Consider the following 23985-nt stretch of genomic DNA (forward strand, 5'->3'; position numbering starts at 1 on the left):
ACCAAGTCCCGATTTTACAGTTTCCCACCCCAGACCAGACTCGCTGAGTTGGTCCCGCGACTCGCCGAGTCGGTCACTTAACCCCTGACACGGCAACTTGCTCCGACTCGTCGACTTCTTCCTTGGACTCGACGAGTTGACCCATTCCCTTAGGGTTTTCCTTCCCTTTCTTGGTATGCTGGATTTGGGGTGTTACATTTTATAAGTATATATATATATATATATATATATATATATATGTTATACTTTCCATATCTCTCTCTCTCTCTATATATATATATATATATACATATTTAAAATATCTAATTAAATATTTTCGACATCACCCTATATAACATATGATCAATATATTAACGATTAAACCACAATATACAACGAATGTATTACAATAATCGAAAAACGAAGAAAATTTAAAAACGAATTAGTATAACAAACTTACAAATGAAAAGCTCTAATATAATAGCATATCTCCAAAAGTGGTCATAAGACCTCAACCTAACACAAAAACCTTTAAGTTTGTTTTCTTTTTGAAATTTGTAAATGATTTGTATGCATGTCTTCCCAAAAGATTGGTCTTTTTATAGTAAGTTTTTCACTAAATGCTAATTAAACATAATATAAGTTATAAAACTTTTGGGTGTTAAATCATAATTAAAAAAACTTTTGGGTTGCATTAGTTAAAAAATGGGGTTTCAAATGAATGTGGTTTGAGGAAATTAAAAAAGGGGGTTTCAAATGCATGAGATTCAAGAAAAAATGCTAGTTTTATAAGTATGTATGATAATTTTAGTTAGATTTTGATTTTTTTTTTCTTTTGGATTCGGTCCAAAAATGTGTTAAACTATCTAAATTGAGATTTTTGTGGTTTTGATATTTATCAAATTCGAAATGTCTATTATACCTATTATATTTGTTTTTTTTCAATGTTTTCTATTTGTTTTAATATTTAAACTTTAATTAAAATGGGACCCTCTCTCTCTCTCTCTCTCTCTCTCTAAAAAATATAAAACATATACATATATGAAATTAAAATTTACTTGTTGTAACCTATGATCAATAATTGCAACTCAAACACACACATACATACACTTCACACACACATCAACCAAGTGGATATTTAGAATCATCACCTTGATTTGTATGGTTCCTTACATGTATTAGCCGTGATCAACATAGACCGTTTATTGATATCCACACTAGTGACATGCACTACTGCTAGACATCAACCAATAAACCAAAGTTTTTTTTTCTCCTGTTGAATGTCTGCCAAGGGGTTGAAAGAGGGGAGGGAGCCACCATTTTAGGTGTTTTTATGGGAAACAAATTAGGTTTTCAAGTGCTACTATTTCCATAACCCTAAAAAAAACGTATTTAAAATATTTAATTAAATATTTTCGACATCACCCTATATAACATATGATCAATATATTAACGATTAAACCACAATATACAGCGACTGTATTACAATAATCCAAAAACGAAGAAAATATAAAAACGAATTAGTATAACAAACTTACAAATTAAAAGCTCTAATATAATAGCATATCTCCAAAAGTGGTCATAAGACCTTAACCCAACACAAAAACCTTTAAGTTTGTTTTCTTTTTGAAATTTGTATATGATTTGTATGCTGCGTCTTCCCAAAAGATTGACATTTTTATAGTAAACTTTTCACTAAATGCTAATTAAACATAATATAAGTTATAAAAATTTTGAGTGATAAATCATAATTAAGAAAACTTTTGAGTTGCATTAGTTAAAAAAATGGGGTTTCAAATGAATGTGGTTTGAAGAAGTTAAAAAAGAGGGTTTCAAATGCATGAGATTCAAGAAAAAATGTTAGCTTTATAAGTATGTATGACTAGGTTAATACATTTGGAATTAAAAATTGAGAAAGAAAAAAAATATTGATAATTTAAAATTAAATATTTATAAAACTTTATTAATTTATAAAAAATAGATTTTTATCTATAAATTTATAATAATTATTTAAAAATAATATATACATTGTTATGAATATCCAATCTACGTTGTATATGTTTAAATATTTGATAAAATCATGATTTTTTTTACAATGCAATATAAATTTAACTAAAATGAAAAAAGGGCACAATCAATCATGAAAATGATGTTGTCATTGATGAGGATTTATATATTTCAAAAGTTGAGTCGGTTTCCAAAATTAAGATGTGAAATTAAAGGAAGTTTGTGCGTTCATGATTTATTGTTAAATTATAATATTTATATTTAATAAAGATAAGAGCAAAATGGTAATTTAACTTTTATAGATGAGGATCGAAAGAGATGTCATATGGTCAAATTTGATTCTTTTACTATAATAAATAGATTTATATTTTATGCAACAAAGACAAAGTTATGGTGTCACATTTTGTCCCATTTTCCTCTAACCCAAATATAAAAGAGAAATTAAATTTTCTCTTACTTTTGTTCCTACAAATCCTTCTACCCAATTAAATGATGACATGTGCCATTTTAGTATACTAAAATATCATTAAATGAACATTAAATGTGAAACATGTCATCATAGTAGGAAGATAAATCTAATATTAACCATTTTTGTAACAGATGATCAAATTAAAACACTTCAAAACCGTAACAAAATGTGTCTAAAGCCACCTATTCACTCAAGAGATGATGGTGTTCAATATAAAACATAATTCGGGTTACTAAATGATCAAAGAAACAAAAACAAAAACAAATCGGGGTGAATGAATTGCTACAATTCCTTAGGAAAAGTTTCAAAAAAAACAATCAAGACTACGTGGCACCAAAAATTTCTTTAATTTGCGTCTCGAAATTGCTCCACTTTCAAATTTTTATCTACCAATATCCCATGCCAAAAATATCAACTCTAGACCTTTTCACCTAACTTTCACCTCCTACACATCGTCAGAAATCTAGTATCATTATCGCTCAATGAATAGAAAAACTTTATAGGGCAATTTTTAATAACATGACCATGAGAACATTTACTTGTGTTGCACATATAAGGGATCTGGTCCGACCATGCTCCATATTTTTGAATGGGACAAAAAATACATTTTTTTTCCTTATTGACATTAGTCTCAATCGTCCGTCTAAGCCAAAGTCCAATTGCATGTCAAATACAATGGTACAAGGGTGTAACAAATATAGAGGAAAGTAGTTACTAGAGTTTTCTAGCATTAGATCATTCAAGGTATGTTATGTTGAGTGGGTTGGAGGATTCATTGAAATAGATATTGGCAAACAAGTATTATTTGGCCACTACCATTTTCAAGATTGATGACCCTTTCTTCCCATCGTATTTGTGTAGCGATCATACGTTCCTTCTCTATGGACCCACTTCATCCGAGAGAACAACCCATTCCTAAATGAGAACAAAAGAGTGACATTATGACAAGGATAAGAACGACATTCTCGTCTTTAGCACTAGCAAACAAATTGAGAGCAAGTCTATGTCATATCTTTTTGGGTTCAATCACTCCAACCCAACACACCATATACTAGTGAATTTGGTATTTTACAATTTAACTCTTCGACTTTGCATGGTATGTGCGTTTAGTTTATTGTTTGTCTCATGATAGTTTAAAATCATATCAACTTCCGACACCAAGGTCACCCTTTACTTTGTTAGCCATCATCCCTTTTCAACTCAACCAATCTATTTTCTTCTCACCAACTTCACCACCCCCAAGAAAATCTTTCTCTAAGAGATTTCATATTGTTGATAATCGCATCTGGAACTCAAAAGAATGGCATATAATAGATACAAAGGTTACCCAACACCGACTTTAAGATAGTAGTTTTACCTCCCACCGATAAGGTTCTAACTTTCCAACTAAAAAGTTTAGCCTAAATTTTGTTGATAGCATTTTCCCACCATTTAAGCATCGACATATTATAGGAAATCGGAAGCCCTAAGTATAAGGAAGGATGTTGAATTGTAGAGCAATCTACCACCCCTACTATACTTCATTCGAATTGATTATGACACCCAATAACCGACTCTTTCGAAGTCAAATTAAAGTCCATAAGCAAGGTAGAAGCACCGTAAAATTCTAACAATATTTTTATATTGTCATGTGACCACTCCCCGAGAATTATTGTATCATAAGTGTAGACAAAGTGAGAGACCATCCAGAGCCAGTTTTTGCCCCTAACCATACATGAATGTTTGTGTCTACAAAGACTTCATTAACTGTTTGATGTTAAATGGCATGTTGTTTTAATCTCTTTTTGTTATTTTATCGTTGAACATGAAACATGGATGGTTTCATTTTCATATGGGTTCAATATAGGTTCCTTGTTTTTATTCATTTTGATTTAGTTTTCTAACTAATAATAAAAGTGACAATGTAAAACAAAATAGCATAAATTGGTGTATTTACAAAGATTTAACGGGTAGTTTCCAATATGAGCCCTGATGGACTAAAACTACAAGAAAATAAAACCTCAAAGATGGTCCTTGCAAGAAATTCAAAAGATGGACCAAAATTGCACATTATCGGAAAGCATAGGACCAATTCTATAAATATATCTAATGCCAGGAAATATGTTTTTTTGGAACGGCTCCCAAGAAATTAAGTAACATAGGAATTCTAATGACAAGAAATCTTGGAGAATCGTCTTCATGAGTGATTCTGTAGAGCCGAGCCCCCTTCCACATTCCTTAAATTTATTAAATATCTATATTTTATATGGCAAATAAAAAATTGTAGAACGATTCCTTTTTCTTCTCGAAGAAATTGCCACATGCCATTCCATTTTTTTCAACTCGAATCATAAATAAAACATTAATAATAATATATCTTTCCACTTCAATAACATAATAGTAATTTGTTTTCCTACCACTCAAACATAAAAATTAAATCTAATTTTAACCATTTTTGTGACAAATGATCCAATTAAAACACTTCAAAGCCATAAAAAAAATGTGCCCAAAGCCACCTATTCACTCAAGAGATGATGATGATGTTCAATACAAAACGTAATTCGTGTTACAAAAATGATCAAAGAAACAAAAACAAAAACAAATTTGGGTGAATGAATTGCTACAATTCCTTTGGAAAAGTTTCAAAAAAAGATAATCAAGACTACGTGGCACCAAAACTTTCTTTAATCTACATCTCGTAATTGCTTCACTTTCACTTTCACTTTCACTTTCAATTTCTTTTTTATCTACCAATATCCCATGCCAAAAATATCAACTCTATAAACCCTCTCACCTAACTTTCGCCTCCTACACATCATTAGAAATCTAGTATCATTATAAACCCTCTCACCTAACTTTCGCCTCCTACACATCATTAGAAATCTAGTATCATTATCACTCAACCAATGACCAAACAAACTTTCTATGCCTATTTTCAATAATAGGACGATGTCTTTTACGTCTTTTGCATAGACAAAAGATCTTGTCCGGGCAAAAATGTATAATTTGTAATCATGTTGACATTATTCGTCTGAGTCAGAGTCGGAGTGTAATGCATGTCAAACATAGTACAAAGTAGTTACCAGAGTTTTCTTGCATCGGATGATTCGAGGAATGTTGGATGTTTTGTGGGTTGCAGGATTCATTTTCTTACAAACGGCTTTTGGCAAACGAGTATTCTTTGGTCGCTACCATTTTCAAGATCAATGACCCTTGCTTCCCATCGTATTTGTGTAGCAATCATACGTGCCTTCTCTATGGACCCCACTTCATCCGAGAGAACAACCCATCCCTAAAAGTCAACAAAAGGGTGTCAACATTATGACACGCCGATAAGGAGGGCATTCTCCTCTTTTGCACAGACAAAGAGATTTTGACAACGAGCCTATGTCCCATCTTTTTCGGTTCAATCACTTCCAACCCAACACACCATTCACATTGAATTTGGTGTTTTACTATTCATGACAACAAATTTGGTGTTAAACTTTGCTTTTTTACAATTTGACCCTTTAACTTTGTGTGGCATGTATTTTTTTTCACCAAAAATAGTGTAACGGATTAGATATGGTGTAAAAGCAGTACAATATGTTATGTCATGTCAGGTCATGTCATATCTGTATACCTCAGGGCGTAGGATACGATCCATCTCCAAAAGTAGGTTTGTGATGCTGCATCTTTCTGACACAAGATACGAAAGGAGCCCATTTGCATGAAGCATGTCATATGTTCTTGGATAAGTGGGAAAGGGTTCACACCTACAATTAAATACAAATTTATAAAGGACCCAAAATAAAAATGTTAATTAAATCAAATTCTTACCAATCATGCAAAACACCAGCAAAACCTTGATCGAGTATAACTGAGAGTGTATTAGTATTAGGAGCTCTAATGGGCACAACATTCATCACCCAAACTGATTTTCCTTCTTCAAGAAATGCAGAATTTAATCCACCATAATGTGCATTCATGTCCATCACATTTCTTATCATGTTATATGGAGGTAAAGGATCTTCATCACCTGGTCTTTTTGGATGATCAGAAAAAATTAATGGTGTAAGCAAAGACCAGTAGTTTCTTAAAGCTGATAATGAAGTTTCAAAATCTTCATAAAACTCATCCTGCTGAATTCCTGCAATCAAAAATCTCAATACAATTAATCACCCAATTGGTTCATAAATTTAGATTAAATAGAACAGAAGTTGCATAAGAACAATACTTTCCATAGATTCCAAGCTCAGCAGGGGTAATTTGGGAACTGGAAGACCTGTTTTGAATAGGTACCCATCGTTTGCTTGTAGTCCCACTCAAACAAGATGCAAGTGGCTGATAATATGACTGTAGATCCTCTCTTTCTTCTCTACAAGGGAGAATTACACCCTGCATGCTAAAAATGGAAAAAAGAAATAAATTTCTACAAAGATTTGATTAGTTTTAGTGTTTTACATAAAATTATTGTCCTCACCTAGATGAGTAGCATTGAGGGTCACTTGTTTTCTGCCAGATGAAAGTGTCTTCTTGTTGAGCTATAAATGTCCAACAGATTTTACGGGTGAATTCTTCAATAGGACTAGCCATGCTTCCTTTTTTTGTACTTAAAGAACTTCCATGTAAAACAAAGTAGCCTCCAGGCTTAAGTACACGATCAGCTTCAATAAGAAACAATCCATCTGATCCATGAAATCATTGTTAACAAGAAAGAAATAATACTTTTACTTGGAAAAAGACAAGTATACCCTTGCAATGTGGTTAATTAATGTGTACCTTTGGCATCCCATAGAATACCACATTCTGCACAATGAACCATGTCATATGACAATGATGGAAATGGAAGCTGTCTAGAATTGAAGTTGCCAATTATAGCTGGAAGACCTCTTTCAAGTGATATTTGAACTTGACTACCAGTCAACTCATATGCAGCCATACATACAGTCATTAGTTTCAGTGAAAGCAAATGAGCCCCAAAGCTTCCAAACCCACAACCAACATCTAATACTGTGCGTACCTATTAAAAAATGGTGATATATTAATATACTAAGTTGTTATGTAGTCAAGAAAAGATGTGGAGTACTTACACCAGCTTGATGAAATTCAGTATCACTCCCTAGTCCTATCATTTCTGCAACTTGGTGGGAGTAATCTTTGACACCATCAAACATTAATCCATCATCTGAGTGGAAAGAAATTTGGTTCTCTTCCATTAGCATTAACCTAAAAGATGATGAAGTGGGAAATATCAAAAGGGGTATTCAGAAGTCAGAAAATTGCATTCAACATCATGTTAAAAAAGTTACCTTTTTGTCATGCTCCCGGAAGAAAGGAATTGGTCTTTGGTTATCTTGACATTTTCATTCCATATCACATCTCTACCAACCGGCCAACTCAGAGGGGTTTTATAGTCTTTTGGAGGGCGAACCAAACAGTATGGTTCACCTTGTGATACTTCACAATGTCGATCAAACTCATCACCGTTTGTGAACCCAGTTAACATATTTGCAGACACATTGTAGCAAGGAACATAGTGTTCTCTTTCTTTTCCACAAAGCCTAAGATCTTTCAGGGTACTAGACCCTGAAGATAAACTAGTTAAATCCAAATAGTCGGTTATTGCTTGCTCTTTTAGTCTTCTGTAGTTTGCATAAATGTCTGGCTTTACAGTCACAGTGACAGAGTCGAAGGAACTAGAAGAAGATGAAGAAGAAGAAGAACTGGAGAAAACAATAAGTACAAAAACACTAGCAAGACAAAGGATTAACCATATCCTTGGCAATCTAGGGCCAAAAACCATACACAGTTTTTTAATCAAGCGCCTTCTCATATCCAAATATGCAGCCCACTTTCACAAATTTGGCTTTCGAAAGCACTTTCTAAACTATCGTTTCACCTTAACTTTCCCAATAATACGTAATGGTGACGTATCATGACATAACAGCTCTCGGAAGTATCAGTTAGGAAATAGTTAATTTTCGAAGGGAAATGGAAGTTATCTACGATCATCACATCAAATCGCAAATTCTCATGTCAGCAAACCCTCGAATCGCGATTATAAGAGACCATGGCAATCACTGAAGTAGATCGAGCAACCAATAACCCTCAGATTCTTCAATTGCAGAAACAAACAATTTCCAGTTCATAAACAAATTCTAGCAGAAATATCTTCAGATCAAACCTACAATTGTCATCAGAACTTCGTGTTACAACCTAATATAATATCAAAATGCGAAAGAACATACACAAATTTTAAAAGTGGCACCAAAATTCACATGATTTTTCACAGAACCGAGACGGATCTGAACCAACCGGATACAAACAAAATCAATCAATACAGCTGGAACACGCAACCAAAATGCAATAAATACAAAGTCACGCACACCAATCTTAACAGACAATAAATGTAAAATAAATCCAATAACTACCACAATGATTAGGGTTTTCAAGGAATTACCAGGCGGTTGAAAGTGTTGAATAGATAGAGATGAACGTAATTACGTAGATGCAGAGATTCTGTTAAGCTTTTTGGGGGATAACGCTCAACAGTAGTTCTGATTCACCATTGACAATATGAGAGAGAGAGAGAGAGAGAGAGAGAGAGAGAGAGAGAGCAGTTTCTCTAGGAGGAGAAAGAGAAAGAGAGTCCAGTAATTTCGGTTAATCGTTTTCAAAATTTCAATATTATTCAATGTTACAGTTTTTCTAGGTGTAGAAGAAGAAATTTTATTATTTTAAGTAATTTAATTAAATTTTGACAAATAACACATTGAATTTAATTATAAAAGTGTAAATATTAGATTTGTATAGTTTTGTAAAATATAATTAGAACAGTTCATAAATTCAGTACTTTATTTGCTTTTAATTATATAATGCAATATAATAAAAGGTACAACTAGTAATGCATCATATACTATTAGTAGAACATGAAAAGCAAGGAAAATTAGTGGTTTTTGCTTAAACTTTATATTTAGATTTTGATAAACATATTAAAGAATTGTTGATGTGATTCATAAAAGTATGTAGATGACTCGGAGTTAAGAGAAAATTATGCATTCTTTTAAATAAACAAAATCTTTATAAATCAAATAAGATATGCTTATCATTTTCAAAACAAATATATTAAGAGTTCTATATATTAGTTTATTGCGATTTTGATTTAGAATTTGATATAATGAAACAATAATTATTTATTAATTTGAATAATCGGTTTCTCATAAGTTATATTCTTCTAACTGGTTTGAAAGTGTATTATATATTAAAAATAGTTTACTATTTTTTCACTTGTTTAACTCTTTTAACTGTAAAAGATCATATGGATCCTAGCCTTGAATTTCTTTTTTCATAGCCAATCACGAATAAGCTAGTTAAAACAATTTGTATATATTTGCGTAAGTTAATAAATCATTAAAAAAAAACATAACTTGTTTTTAATAAGCAACCCCAAACATCCCAAAATAGCATAAAATGTTTTTAACGTAGGGTTATGGTGGTTAAGTGATTATATTGTGGAATAACAACATGAAAACGATATATACATATGATTCCACGTTTTATAGAAATTAAACTCACGTACACACAACATAAATATGCCATATACATGCAAAAGCCTCATTTATTACACATAATGTGTATTCCTATATACCTTTTTTGTCACAAAATTTGCGGCATAATTCTTTTAACTTTATGTCGTAACCTTATGTCATTCCAAAGAAAAAGTATGTATGAAATTCAAGAAATTAGATAATTTATTGACTGATTCAAGATTTAACAAATATATTATTTTTAAAACTCAAAAAGTTAATAATACTGGATTTAGTAAATAAATAATCAAGTGAGTGAAGTTGTTGAACCGTTTTGATCTACAAAAGATGATACTCATTGTTTAACATTGGTCGTCGATTGATGGGATGATGTAATGTTTATTAATAATAAGTCTAGGATTTGCAAGTAAGCATATTCTATGGATGTAATTAGAAAAATACAACTAGTTATATATATAGAAATATGGAAAAATCTTTATATTATTTTTATGTTTAGAAAAACTTATATATTATTATTTACGTTTCAAATAAATCCAAATTGAAAATTTTTATGAGAAATTATCAGCTAAAAATATGATATAAATGTGTTTATGTGTTTGTTTGTGCTGATTATAATAGTATCTATGTGTCTGTGTCTGGTTGTGCTTTAAAATGCAGAGCCGATTATAATAATATACTTTGACATTTGATTTTTATTGGGATGATATACCTATAATTAAGTATATATGCCAAAGTATGATGCTCTTATTAGTTTTAAATTTGTCTCTATTCACATTTATCTTTTTTTTTCATAATATTATAATGTTGTTTAAGGCATTCTACTTTGAATATATGGCCAATTATATCATTATACTTTTTTTCTTAATATATATGGGAAAGATGCTTTTAATAAAAGATTCTATTTGACCATGTACTAACTATTTTTGACCAAAAATGACTAAATTTAACATAAATGTGTTTATGTGTCTGTTCGTGTTGATTATAGCATTATCTATGTGTTTGGTTGTGCATTAAAATGTAGACCTCATCATAGTAGTATACTTTGACATTCTTTTGTAATATTCTAACGATGTTTAACGAATTATATTTTCAATTTAAATTATATTACCATTTCCTAATTCAATTTCACCTAAAATAACTAAATTACACAAATATGTCTTATGTGTGTTTGTGTTGATTATAACATTATACTTTGAAAGTTACTGACACGTATATGTGTCGGTGTGGCTAATTATAGTTTTTTATTAGGATGATATTGCTATAATTAAGTACATATGCCAATGTATAATGCTCAATTTATTTTCCATGACTATCCAACTTAATTACTGTTATTATAAGATTTTATTTTTTATTTTTATTCTTCTTATGTAATTGTTTCATTTGAAGAGCTACAGTGTATCCTTTTCCCTTTTTAAAATGTCTAAGTTTTACATAAAAAAACATTTTTGTAAACGCTTGAAATTGAAACAAAAAGATACTTGTTGCCAAACACGTACATAATGCCTTTTTTTTTGTTGCAAAAACAAATTTCAAAGACCCCCACAAAAAAAAAAATTGAAAGAAAGCTATATAAAATTTAAACCTTTTATAGTCTTAAAATCGCACCACCTCCTTAAAAAATACAAATTAAATTAAATAACAGTTATAAAATTTTATAATAGTACAACAATTAACACACAGTCGAAGCACAACCTCTAAGAGATTCAATAAGAATATCCTCATTTAGTGACCTCCCTACAAAAAAAACAAACAAAAAGAAAAATCAAGGGCAATCACATAATAGTATAAACCCTAATTAGAAGAGTAGTGATTTTAGGTTTTACCTATGAACACGATTTTATTCGTTTTATTTTCTTGGCTTTTCCATTTTCGTGTGGGAACTATTTCATAAATCTCCTTCACAGCCTGCAAATTAAAGAAATAGCACTATACTTTCGTTTACAAGTTAAGGTTTAAATAGCATGAAATAGCAATGTACTTTCATTTATGAAAGTACATTGCTATTTCTTGTATTTAACCCCAAAATTTGTACAAAAGATTACCTGTACTATGTGAAGTTCATCAGAGTTTACAACATTCAAAACACCTTTGCATCGATAAACATCCATGTCATATTTCTTATCCCATAGAATCTCCTCAAGCCATAAACGCACCTACACAATACAAAATCTATAATAAAAATAATAAAAAATTTTAAACAATTACATATTTTGAGGTTACAAAGTGATACCTTATCAAGATCAAGCTGGTGTGAATCACAAATACACATAGTCCTCACGCCACTATCATGAAGATCTTTTGTAGTTAGTGATTTATTTTCTTCTAGTAATTGTTCCAGGTGTGCAGCATGCTGTAATGCAATAGATTTTGGGGGTAAAAATGTCAAATTGGTATAATGATTGAGAATAAAAATGTTTTTTATAATAAAAAGGGACGCTAAATTACTAACCGAAGCATCATATGCTTTGCAATCTAATACTATGGATATATCTACTTGACACCTCACAGAATGAACTATATCAGCAAGTGAATTAATGCTATGTATCTCTTTCTCTAACTCTTCTAGAACATCTGGAGAAACCAGATCAACCTTGTTAAGAATTACAACATCCTACAAGAAATGATAAATGAAAAATGAGCATATGAAATTATTAAAAAACTAATAATAAGAATATACAACTTACTGCAAATGCTATTTGTAAGAAGGCTTCAGGAAATGTGGAAGAATCTTGATGCTTTTTAAGCTGAAAACGGAGATTTTTGGCATCTACAACCTGTCCATGAATAAAGTTTAGTAATTTAAAGATTTTAGTTTTATTATTTCATGAATGATGAATCCAAACACCATAACAAACGTATCCCTTTTTATAATCATTTCAGTTAGAGATTAATCGATGCCATTTAACATCAAGAATACTTCCCATGTTTCTAAACAAAGGGTTGTTGTGAATCATAAGCTAATTTTATCTTTTAAATTTCTAATATGAAGTCAAAATTAAAAACATTAATTTTACATTCAAACAAGAAACTTACAGTGATAATGGAGTCAAGCTTGACTGCTGCTTCTAGTTGATCATCCAGCCAAAGAATAGATGCAAGAGGAGCAGGGTTTGCCAACCCAGTGGTCTCTAATAATATATGATCCAGTCTAGATACACAAAAAGCAAACATAACATGATTTTAAAGATATTAGAGTTAGTCTTGAACTATTTAAAATCTTTTTGCTATATGAACTTGCATGATATATTGATTACTGCATATGCAATTTAAAAAGAAACCAAGATTCCCAAAGGAATCATGGAAATTACTTTAAAAGGCATTACCTTTCCTTCCTCTGAACAAGTTGTTCCAGTGCTTGAACCAGACTGTGTTTCACAGTGCAACAAATGCAGCCATTTGCAAGCTCAACCCATTCTTCAACAAGTGCACCTCCTTCACCTTCATTGATCATAGCTCTCTCAACTCCAATCTCCTCACCAAACTCATTCAATATTACAGCTATCCTCTTTCCATGTTGTCCATTTAATATATTATTAACCAGCTGAAATAAAATCAACAGTCCTCAATAAGTTTTTTTGAAAGGATTCTCAAATGGCATAAAAGTTATAATGGTCAAAGAGTTAAGAAAGTGCTTCGAAAATCATTCCATTTGATTCAACACTGTCGCTATTAAGTTTCGACTTCCCAGAAAAAACTCTGAATATACTTTTTAGTATAATAATTAGGGTACAGTTTGCAATTGCATAACGCGGGACTATTGAATATGCATGCCAGACCAAACGGACTCGATTTAGAATGAACAAAACACTATATAGTGAGCTTTACACGGTGACAGTGTATAACAACGGTGCTAAAATAATTAAGGAAATGGATAAGGTCGAATTAGGGATAATACAGTGGATTTGCCGGCGCCGAGATAGCCGGTGATGACAGTCACACCAACTGGTGGAAGTTCATCTATGTTTTCGTGCTTTTGTAGAGACTGATTGAACGATTGATGGTCTAGGGTTTCGTTGATCTCTACGGCAAGTGGTGGATCTTCGTCTTCTTCCTCCATTTTCCTGTTGGTCCTGCGATTATTCCTCACAGTGGAAAACCCTTTTTTCCTTTCGAGGTTTTAAACCTTTTTGACGTTCAATATTCAATTCTTACCCTCTAGTTTTGAATTTTTGATCGTAAGCACCCAACCTTGCTAACAATATCAGTATGCCTCACTTTCCACAACATCTTTTTATAACATCCACGGATTTTTAAAGTAAATTGACAGTTATGCCCTTCATCATCTATCTTTAGAATGCAATTAATTTATTCAAAGGCAAACGGTGATTTTTGATAAAACAATTACACCAAATGAACTCATTCCTCATCTCAATGTGCTGGAGATCCTCTGAACCATGATCTCCAACAGAATCCCATCACCTGCAACCATCATTTCCACCTAAATATGCTCTTTTCCTTATGCACTTCTAGTAATAAGCTATACAGTTCCAATTCCCCATTTTAGATCGTCTGTACACAAAAAGGAAGATAGCTATTAATACAGGTGCAAAATGTGAGCAACACCGCTTTCCCTCTTCTTGGAACCATCGTGCCTTCGAACCTGTTGCAAATTGCATCAAATCAAAAATACTATAAAGAGCCATGGAAGTATCAGGTCCCAATGTGTGACAGATGAACTTAACGACCGTTTTTAGCTGAAACCATTGTCCTTTGCCCATATTCCTCTCTCACTTAGGTGTTACTTCTAACTTCAGTTTCAATCTCAAAATCCACTAAAAATATAAAACCAAAATCAAACTTAATCTTCATAAATGTAAACAATCAAAGCATCAGACATCAAGTTTGTACCTCATTCCAGGAAATTACGAAGGGGCGCTGATTTCTAAACAGTAAACTTCAAACATCCACAAAATTTGTCATTTAAAACTCTATATCTACTGCTCTACATTCACTATTACATTAAAAAATCATGAAATTTACATAAAATACCACAGAAAACTTAGTTTAATTGCAGATAGATATAAAGTAGCCTGAGATGAGATGACGAATAAACCCAAGGAGGTGTAACAGCTAGCCCTAGAGTAGCCGACGACGGCATCTGCAAACACAAAGATAGGGTCATGAGCGGTGATTGTTGCAGCCTCATGAAGCGATAGGGAGATCCTTCTTCATGGTTGATTATGGAGAGAAGAGATACTCTGGGGTGATTTTTAATTTAGGTAGAAGATTGAGAGAGGGGGAAAGTGTATAAATGAGGGGCAAAATAGTCAATATACTTTAAAAACCGTGGATGAATAAAAAAAAAGTCGTGCAATATCACCTACCTTTTTAAGAGGTCATAGATTCTTACCGCCTTAGGCGGGTGGGTGGAGTGGCGTATGCTAAATTTTATAGATAGAATACTAGAAAATTAAATTACACCAAAATTTTATCAAAAAAATCAAGTGTGCCAAAAAATTTGAAGAGTACCAAGGGCTCCCATCAAGGTCTATCATTGCACCACTGCAACATGCAATATGTTCATATGGCACAACAATGGTCAGTGGGTGTGGTAACCCCACACCGAAGAATGCTTCTTATGTGGTGATGGTCACTATGTCTACCTGGCACAATGGTTGGTATGGTAACACACCACACTGGCACTGTGGGGAAGAGGGGCACTCCAAACAAAAATGGAAGAACTCAAATGGAAAAGGGAACTCGCTTACTTGTACACACTGTGGGGAAGAGGGGCACTCCAAACAAAAATGCTATGAAATTATTGATTACCCAGATGGTGGGATTTTACAAAGAAGCCAAGAAAGAAAATCAACCAAGCAGTTGTGGCTACCTCAACCGTAAGCGAGGAAAAACCTGTTCCAATGGCTGCTCACACATCATCAAGCTCTGGTATGTTTCATTTGAATCCCCCTCAAGATGATAGTTAGATAATAGATATTGGTGCCTCCGATCACATGAAAAATAATCCCTCAAAACTATTGAAAAATTATACTCCAAAATTAAAAAACAAAATAAAAAAAATACATGCAGCGAATGGAAGTGAAGCACCTGTTACTGGTGAAGGCCCAGTAAAAGTATCAAAGTCTATGGATCTAGACTCAGTTCTTGTTGTTCCCTCTCTATCATCTCATCTTCTATCTGTTAGCCAAATTATTGAGGCTTTGAATTGATATGTAACTCTCTGGCCAAATAACTGTGTGTTTTAGGATACGGTGACGAATCGGATTCTCGGTTGTGGTACTAGACACGAGAGGTTGTACTATATTGAAGAACATCATCAGGGTCAAGCATATCATACAGGAATAACACAAGCATATAAGTCGGTTGCATGGTTATGGCACCGTTGCCTAGGACATCTTTCATTTTCTTATATTAGGAAGCTTAAACCTGAGTTGTTTTTTAATGTAATAGATAGTGAATTCAAATGTGGAATATGTGAGTTAGCAAAAAACAAGAAGATCTCATATGTTCCTAGTAGTAATAAAACATTAGTTCCTTTTGCAAAAATTCATTCTGATGTTTCGGGTCCAACTCGAATCGTCACTCTTAGTGGTTCATGGTATTTTGTAACCTTTATTGATGAATGTACACAAATGAACTGGGTGTCTCTGCTTAAAATTAAAAAGGAGTTTTACTATCCCTTCAATGAGTTGAGTCAATCTATAAAAACTGTATACAGAAAAGAGATCCAAAATCTACAATCGGACAATGGTGGCGAATACATCAACAACGAAATGGAAAGGTTATGTAGGGAAAATGCAATACAACACCAAACCTCATGCGTTATGACACCACAACATAATGTGCTAGCTGAAAGACGAAACAGGCAAATTCTTAATATTGTAAGAGCATCACTATTCGACATGAATATGCCGCGGGAAATTTTGGGGTGAAGCCGTTCGTTCCGCCACATATCTCATGAATCGAACCTCGTCTAGTGTGATTGAATTCAAAACTCCATTACAAAAAGCACATGAACTAGTAGACCTTCCTGTAAAGAATAGCCTTGAACCAAAGATTTTTGGGTGCACCGCCTATATTCATCAAAACATCAGAAAATTGGAACCAGGAGCAATCAGGTGTATCTTCTCGGGCTATGCTGACCAGAAAAAAAGCTATAGATGCTACAATCCATTCGTAGATAAGATGCACGTGACTCGTAACATAGTGTTTCATGAAACCATACCATTTTTTGGTAGTGAGGGCTCGCTTCAGGGGGAGGACACAAATGAAGTGAACCCAAGAACAAAATCAGTGAAGGAGTAGAGAACACGAGTCATAACATCTTCCCTGGTCCAAGTAATAAAACCAACGGATCCGAAGATGATGATGATGATGGGTTTTTTGACTTTAGGTTTGAAGGTGAAGAAGTACAAGATGATGATGAGGTGTTCGGAGCGGGGGGGAGGGGAGATAGTACAACCACCTCAACCCAAGAACAGATGCAGTGAAGGAGTAGAGAACACATGCCATAACATCTTCCCTGGTCCAAGTAATAAAACCAATGGATCCGAAGATGATGATGGGTTTTTGACTTTAGGTTTGAAGGTGAAGAAGTACAAGATGATTGTAACATCCTGTTTAATTAATAAATAAAAAGATAAAATTGATGAACGAATAGTCACCCTAAATCTATATTATTTAGTGGGGTGTTGGTTTTGAGAAGCCAACTATTATAAATCGGATTATTCGGGGATCAAAAAGTAATTTTGGGATTTATTTTGAAAAGATTTTGGAGGCTAAAGGGTTGTTTAGTAACAGTTGGATTAATTGTGAAAAGAATTCTGAGATCAAGGGTGTAATAGGTAAATATGAGAGCTGATTTGGGAAGAATTTTATGGAGAGGGACTGTTTATGTCATTATGGCAAACAGCTTGATGGAACCGGGTATTTAAAGGATTGCCAAACCCTAACCCTAAAGGAGAGGTCAACCGTCACCCCCACTTCCTCTTCATCCTTCAGCCACAAACCCTATAGCTCTCTCTCTCTCTCTCCCAGCCGTCATCTCATCGCCACCATCAAAGAACCACCGAGCAGCTACCCTATTCCGTCGTCGGCGAAGACGGAGAGGCACGAAGAGATCGGGAAACCGTTCGAGGATGTTGCTGCTGTTCGCGTTTGGGTTGCTACCTTGACCCACGTTCACCGTCGTCACCCCGTCGATGTCCGATTGATGACGAAGCTGTGAACACCGAGGACAGTCATCATGACCGTGTACCGCCACCCCTCTCTCTTCCCTGTCGTCCCTCTTGATGTTGGACGTTATGAGCGTCGTGCTGCTGCCGGAGGTTGTTGCATTGCTGTGGTCGATGGACTGCCACCATTTTCCCCACAGTGAACATCCCTTCGTTCCCGTTCACGGCTGGACCCGTTCACGGCCAGAAGTGATTCATAGTGTTTATGTTCGATTGTGGTGTTGGTTTGAGGCTGCTGGAATGTTTGTTTGGCCGGAAATTTGAAGGAAAATCCTACTGCCACCACCATGAGGTGGTGGCTGCCACCAATCGCCATCGCCGGCCACCACAAGGTGGTTACATGTGTGTGCATGTTTAGCTTAGTTAGTATATGTGTTACTTTTAGGAATTTTTCATTGTAAATTTTAACGAAAATGGAATAATGGAAAGAAACCCTAACCACCACCGTGAGGTGGTGGCTCGGTGGTGGCTGCCGCCTCCTGCCGCCACCGGCCGCCGTGTCGGTGACTGTGTGCTTGCATGATTGTGTTTGATTCGTTTGGATGCTGAAACCCTAATGGGCTTAAGGATTTGGCTTTGGGCCTATTGGGTTAAGATGGGTTGGAAACCCTAATTAGGGTTTGGAAAACCCTAATTAGGGTTTGGAAAACCCTAATGTCATGAAACCCTAATTCGGGACTTATCGGGACCGCATCGAGATTATTTAACGATATTAAAATATTTATTAATAATCATTGGTAAATGAACTTAAGGCAATAATGGACTTAATGGATTAAGTCCTTAATGGGTTAAGTAGGAACACTTAACCCTAATCGATATTTTATGTGAGAAACCCTAAAATTGGATTTGGGCCTTAATGGCCCAATTGGGAACATGTTATGGACTAAGGAAATCATTGGGCCTTAGGATAGGACCCATTAGAGAGGATTGGGCCTAATTTGGAAAATTGGGCCATAAGTGGGCCATAATTGGGCCTTGAGGACTATTAGCTATTGGACCATCAGAATGCCAATCATTGGGACTGGAATAAGTGGTTGGGCCTTAAGATAAGCCTATATAGAGGTTTGGACCCTGATATTGCCATATTTATACATAGTTCTAGGCAATATTGATCTACATTCTATTTAATATTTTGGTTATTTGCATAGAATTATGGTACTTATAAGGATAAAATGTTATTTGCAGACAAAATAAAGCATTTTAGAATAAAGGGACCAGAAGTGACAATTTATGGAACATTGGAGGCTTGAAGCATAAAAGATGAAGTAATTCACAGAATATACTGGGGCCACGACGTGAACTTGATAATCACGACGTGGAATCGATCTTTTCAGAAGATAAGTACGCGAAGAAAGAATCCTTGGTGAATACGGATAATTCCTGAAGTCACGTCGTAGAGCTTCCTGCCACGACGTGGAACGTGATTTTCCAGAAAATATATAAACCCCTCTCCATTACGTTTTGGGAGACTTTTGGGCGGAAGGAAGAGGTTCTAGGAGGCGATTTACAGCAGAAGCAAGGTCTTGGAAAAGGGTTTTCAACACCAAAAAGAGTAAAAGTTCATAATTCGTTTACTTGTTTGATGCTTATAGACATGTTTTCTTATTTGAGTTGTGTTTATATGTTAGATGCTACTATGAGCAGCTGAATCTAGCTACTCTTATCTAGCTAGATGAAGCTTCAAACTTATGAATAGCATAACTTTACATGGATTTATTTAGTTGGTGAATTGCTTGTGTTTGATTTATTGTTACCTAGCATGCTCATGTTGTTGCTTAAATTGCTTAAACTCATGTTATGTGTAGCTTAGTGACCATTAACTGCATGAACTTGATAACCTAGTAATTTAGTGAACATTGAATTGCTAGAGCTAGGATCGACCAAAATCTTAGTTAGTAATTGAAGTAATTAACCTTGCTGTGCTAGAGAACATAGATTATGACCATAATTGTGTTTGCATGATAAATCTTACATAGCATATTCATAAACATAATTGGTTCTGTGTTTAATTGTGTGTGATCATACATAGTTTTACATGAATTAATTAACTATTGATAAATTTAGACCTAAATTACTAATATAATAATATCCAACTTAATAATCCATAATTATTAGCTAGCCGTAAGGACGAAGTGGATTCGAACTAGATAAGAGTGTCTTTTAATTATTGATTGAATTTGAGTTAAGCAAAATCAGATAAAAACCCCATTTTTAGCTTGTTAATAATTAGATTAATTTAGTAGTAAATAGATTAATTAATAACATCGTTCCCTGTGATCGACACCCGACTTATCTAAGCTATACTGTAATCTGACTAGGTACACTGCCTACAAGTGCATAGTTAGTCTAAGTTTGTTAGGTTATAAATATTAAAATTACTGGGTACTTCCGTGCACATCAAGTTTTTGGCGTCGTTGCCGGGGAACGGCTTAGTTTATTGTTTATTTATTTGCTTTAGATTAATCGATTTTTTTTGGGGTAAAACCCACAAAAAAGTTATTTTTATAAGCATAGTTTTAATTTTTTTTACAGAAGTCACGACGTGGAGTATCCTTCCACGACGTGACACCTGTGATTCACAATTTTTTTCTTTTTCCTTTTTCTTAGTTCAGTTTTACGTTTTATTTTATTTGCTTATTTCAGGAGTTCATGACCAGAGGTTATAACACACCTTTGGTACCACCACTTGAAGATCCCGAGTCTACACTTCACAAAAAGAAGGATAAGATCGTGAAAGAAGATCAAACACCAAAGAAGACACCTTTACAAGAGTTCAAATCAGTGTTCTCAAAGAAGTCGGGGAAGAAAACGGAGGAGTCAAGTTCATCTTCAAAGAACAAGAGCAAGCTTGAACACTTAGATCAAATACCCGTCCAAGCCGAGTCCACGTACGATACCTAGCCTGAATTTGAATTACAAACAAGTGAACCCGAGAACGAGCTGGAGAACGAGATGGCAAACATTGATGAGATGGCCATGGGGGACTACAAGAAGCACATTCGAGATGATGTGGGGCCGGGTTTAGTACATCCTACGATTCCTGCCAATGCCACATTCGAGTTGAAGGGACATATATGTTGGATTAATGTCTAAGTCCATAACTATAATTGGTAAGACTTGACCCGACCCGGCATGGTCCATTTGGGTTGCATGGCATCATGCATTTGGATAGACTATAATGAGAGAAATAACACTTAAGGTTGGTTAATATATTATAAGTTCTAATATATTAATAAGCTTATTTAATTAGTATTGATCAAGAATTAATTTGGAATTAATTAAGTGATCAAAAGGAGACTAATTAAATATATGGGTTGATTGTGTAAATCATTCATTCTTATATATGTGGGCTTGTGATCCAAGATTCCTTATGTTGGACTAAGTCCATGGGGTGACCCATGGATACTCCATGGAGGTTAAAATCCATGGAGCATAAGGAATGGGTAAAGTTATGAGTTACATGGTGTAACCCTAATAGCCACCATATAAAAGAATCCCATGGCTCAAGAAATCGTGCACTAATATGTGAGTGTGAGGGCTAGACGATTTCAAGGAGTGTTCAAGTTTCTCTCAAGTTATTCCAAGTGTATTTGGTGTTGTGTGAACCATTTAAGGTGTCACATTTGGGGCACTAGGCACTCAAGCTTCATGAAGACATTCTACATCAAAGAGGTATGTATTCTATCTTGTTATATTTATTATTTTGTATGCTAGATTAGGATAATACCTTGGATGTTCATAATTGTATGTATAATAGAAAAAACATAGATCCAATGTATTTAGGGTTGCATGTACACTTAGGAGTGTTAGAATGCTCATAACCCAACAATATCCTTACTGCACTTAAGGATATCCCATTTTACGGGAAGGATCACGAGGATGCTTTCAAACACTTAGACGAGGTGAACGATATTGCGGATTATTTTAATACTCCCAATATCCCAAGGGAGACAGCTTTGCTAAGGATGCTACCAGTCACTTTCAAGGGAGCAGCAAAAGACGGGTTAAAGGCACTCCCACCTGGTACAATCACCACATGGGCCCAATTGCGCGAGAGATTTCTAGATCAGTTTTGTCCACCCTCCAAAATCTCTAAACTCAAGAAGGCAATTGCCAACTTTGAGCAAAATCCGGGGGAGTCATTATACGAGGCCTGGGAGCGCTACAAGGGGTTGTTAAGGAATTGTCCTCAACATGACCTGAATCTTCAGCAAGAAATGTCGATATTTTATGATGGGGTGAATGTCATGACTAGACAACTCCTTGATTCACAAGGACCGCTAACAAAGAAGAACCCAATTCAGGTCAAGGAGCTGGTTGAAGAATTTTCAAAGCACTCTCGTGAGTATCACAACCCAGGACGCGATGGAATGAAAGGCAGTGGAGGTACACAAATTGAAGAGATGGCTGTTGTGATGGCAATGCTTAGCACTATGGATAGGAGATTGACTCAAATGGACCAATCAATTCATGCAATTCGAGTTGGTTGCGAGAGATGTAGTGGCCCACACTTGACAAAGGATTGCAATATGGATGAATATGGGAACAAGAAAGCTCAAGTATGCTACTCAAGTGGGGACAAGTATGATGAAGATTGGAGAAAACCAAAGAAAGAGTGGCTGCCTTACAAAGAATACAAGAAGCAAAAAGAAGAGAAATTTAGGCAAACTGGCCGGGGCTTCTACCAAAGAGAGCAACCACTAGCTGAGAAGAAAACAGAATTAGAGACCATGTTGATGAAATTCATGGAAGCTTCAGAAAAAAGACATGATGCTACTGACGCTGCAATGGAAGAACAAAGAAATATAATGAAGAATCATCACGCAATAATGATAGAACAGCAAGCATTAATAAAGAATCAGCAAGCCTACATTAATAACATTGAAGTACAACTTGGTCAACTTACCACTTTGGTTAATGAGAAAATATTCCCAAAAAATCCTGAAAATAAAACCCAATCTCACGTAATGGCCATAGATATTGAAGAAGAGGCGATTTCTGAGTTCCTAGAGGCCTTGGAAATGGAGCCCCAGCACCCCGATCCAAACCCGAAGAAGCAAAAATTCAAGAACAAAAATGTAGCTGAAGTACAGAAACCACGTCGTGGGAATCATATGTCCACGTCGTGGCTTTGGTCTGATCAGAAAATTCCAGAAACCGTCTCGACTTATAAACCGCCTTTGCCATTCCCGTCTAGAGCTAATCTCAGTCCACTGGAGAGAGAACATCTGGAGTTTATCAAGCAATTAAAGGGTATTCCTATCAATACTCCTTTTATTGATTCGCTTGCAAAAATTCCAGAATATGCTAAGTTCCTACAAGACTTGTTAGACACTCGTCAGCAATTAAAGGAGAATTCTAAGGTGATTCTAAGTGAGCAAAGCTCAAAAGTTGTGTTGGGAGAAATACCTAAGAAAATGGGGGATCCTGGACGATTCACTCTCCCATGTGAGTTTGGGAATAATATGAAGATTTATGCTTTAGCCGATTCTGGGCCTAGCATAAATTTGATGCCTTATTCGTTTTATCAAAAATTAAATATTCAGAAGTTGAAGACTACAAAGATGACTATTCACATGGCGAACCGTTCAGTGACACACCCCCGGGGCATTGTGGAAGATATTTTAGTAAAAATTGGGAAATTCATTTTTCCAATAGACTTTGTGGTATTGGATATAAAAGAAGATCCCAATGTACCGATTATTCTTGGTCGCCCGTTACTTAACACTGCTGGAGCTCTTGTTGATATTCGGGAGTCTAAGCTCACCTTGAGGGTTGGTGATGAAAAGGAAATTTTTGGGATAGAAGATGGCTTTCAAGGGAATCG

General features: G+C 34.6%; 2 protein-coding genes and 1 non-coding gene across 7 annotated transcripts; all 3 read right to left on the reverse strand.

Annotated features, from left to right (window-relative positions):
* Nucleotides 1–4926: 4926 nt before the first annotated feature.
* On the reverse strand, nucleotides 4927–9097 carry LOC145129887 (putative methyltransferase PMT5). Of its 5 annotated transcripts, none has more exons than XM_079064718.1 (10): nucleotides 8877–9094; nucleotides 7726–8600; nucleotides 7507–7642; nucleotides 7196–7436; nucleotides 6897–7101; nucleotides 6652–6818; nucleotides 6254–6560; nucleotides 6057–6189; nucleotides 5518–5726; nucleotides 4927–5242 (listed from the first exon to the last, which is right to left on the reverse strand). In XM_079064718.1, exons 2-9 carry the CDS (start codon nucleotides 8247–8249, stop codon nucleotides 5577–5579), a joined length of 1863 nt encoding a protein of 620 aa, XP_078920844.1. In that variant the 5' UTR covers nucleotides 8250–8600; nucleotides 8877–9094; the 3' UTR covers nucleotides 4927–5242; nucleotides 5518–5576. The 5 variants fall into 5 exon arrangements, with proteins under 5 accessions (XP_078920844.1, XP_078920841.1, XP_078920842.1 ...); XM_079064715.1 differs by having other exon boundaries at nucleotides 4927–5299; XM_079064716.1 differs by lacking the exon at nucleotides 8877–9094 and adding an exon at nucleotides 8685–8771 and having other exon boundaries at nucleotides 4927–5299.
* A 2434-nt stretch (nucleotides 9098–11531) lies between these two features.
* On the reverse strand, nucleotides 11532–14075 carry LOC145128681 (Cobalamin biosynthesis CobW-like protein). Its single transcript, XM_079063497.1, has 9 exons — nucleotides 13859–14075; nucleotides 13287–13504; nucleotides 12997–13111; nucleotides 12648–12737; nucleotides 12413–12574; nucleotides 12194–12313; nucleotides 12006–12116; nucleotides 11787–11868; nucleotides 11532–11697 (listed from the first exon to the last, which is right to left on the reverse strand). Exons 1-9 carry the CDS (start codon nucleotides 14018–14020, stop codon nucleotides 11633–11635), a joined length of 1125 nt encoding a protein of 374 aa, XP_078919623.1. The 5' UTR covers nucleotides 14021–14075; the 3' UTR covers nucleotides 11532–11632.
* Nucleotides 14076–22252: 8177 nt separating this feature from the next.
* LOC145135287 (small nucleolar RNA R71) lies at nucleotides 22253–22359 on the reverse strand. The gene has a single exon (XR_013719750.1). It is a non-coding gene; the product is annotated as a small nucleolar RNA R71 (small nucleolar RNA).
* Between the last annotated feature and the right edge of the window lie 1626 nt (nucleotides 22360–23985).

Source organism: Lactuca virosa, chromosome 8, assembly GCF_052849685.1.
Source record: "Lactuca virosa cultivar CGN04683 chromosome 8, Lactuca_virosa_CGN04683_v6, whole genome shotgun sequence".
Lineage (NCBI taxonomy): Eukaryota > Viridiplantae > Streptophyta > Magnoliopsida > Asterales > Asteraceae > Lactuca > Lactuca virosa.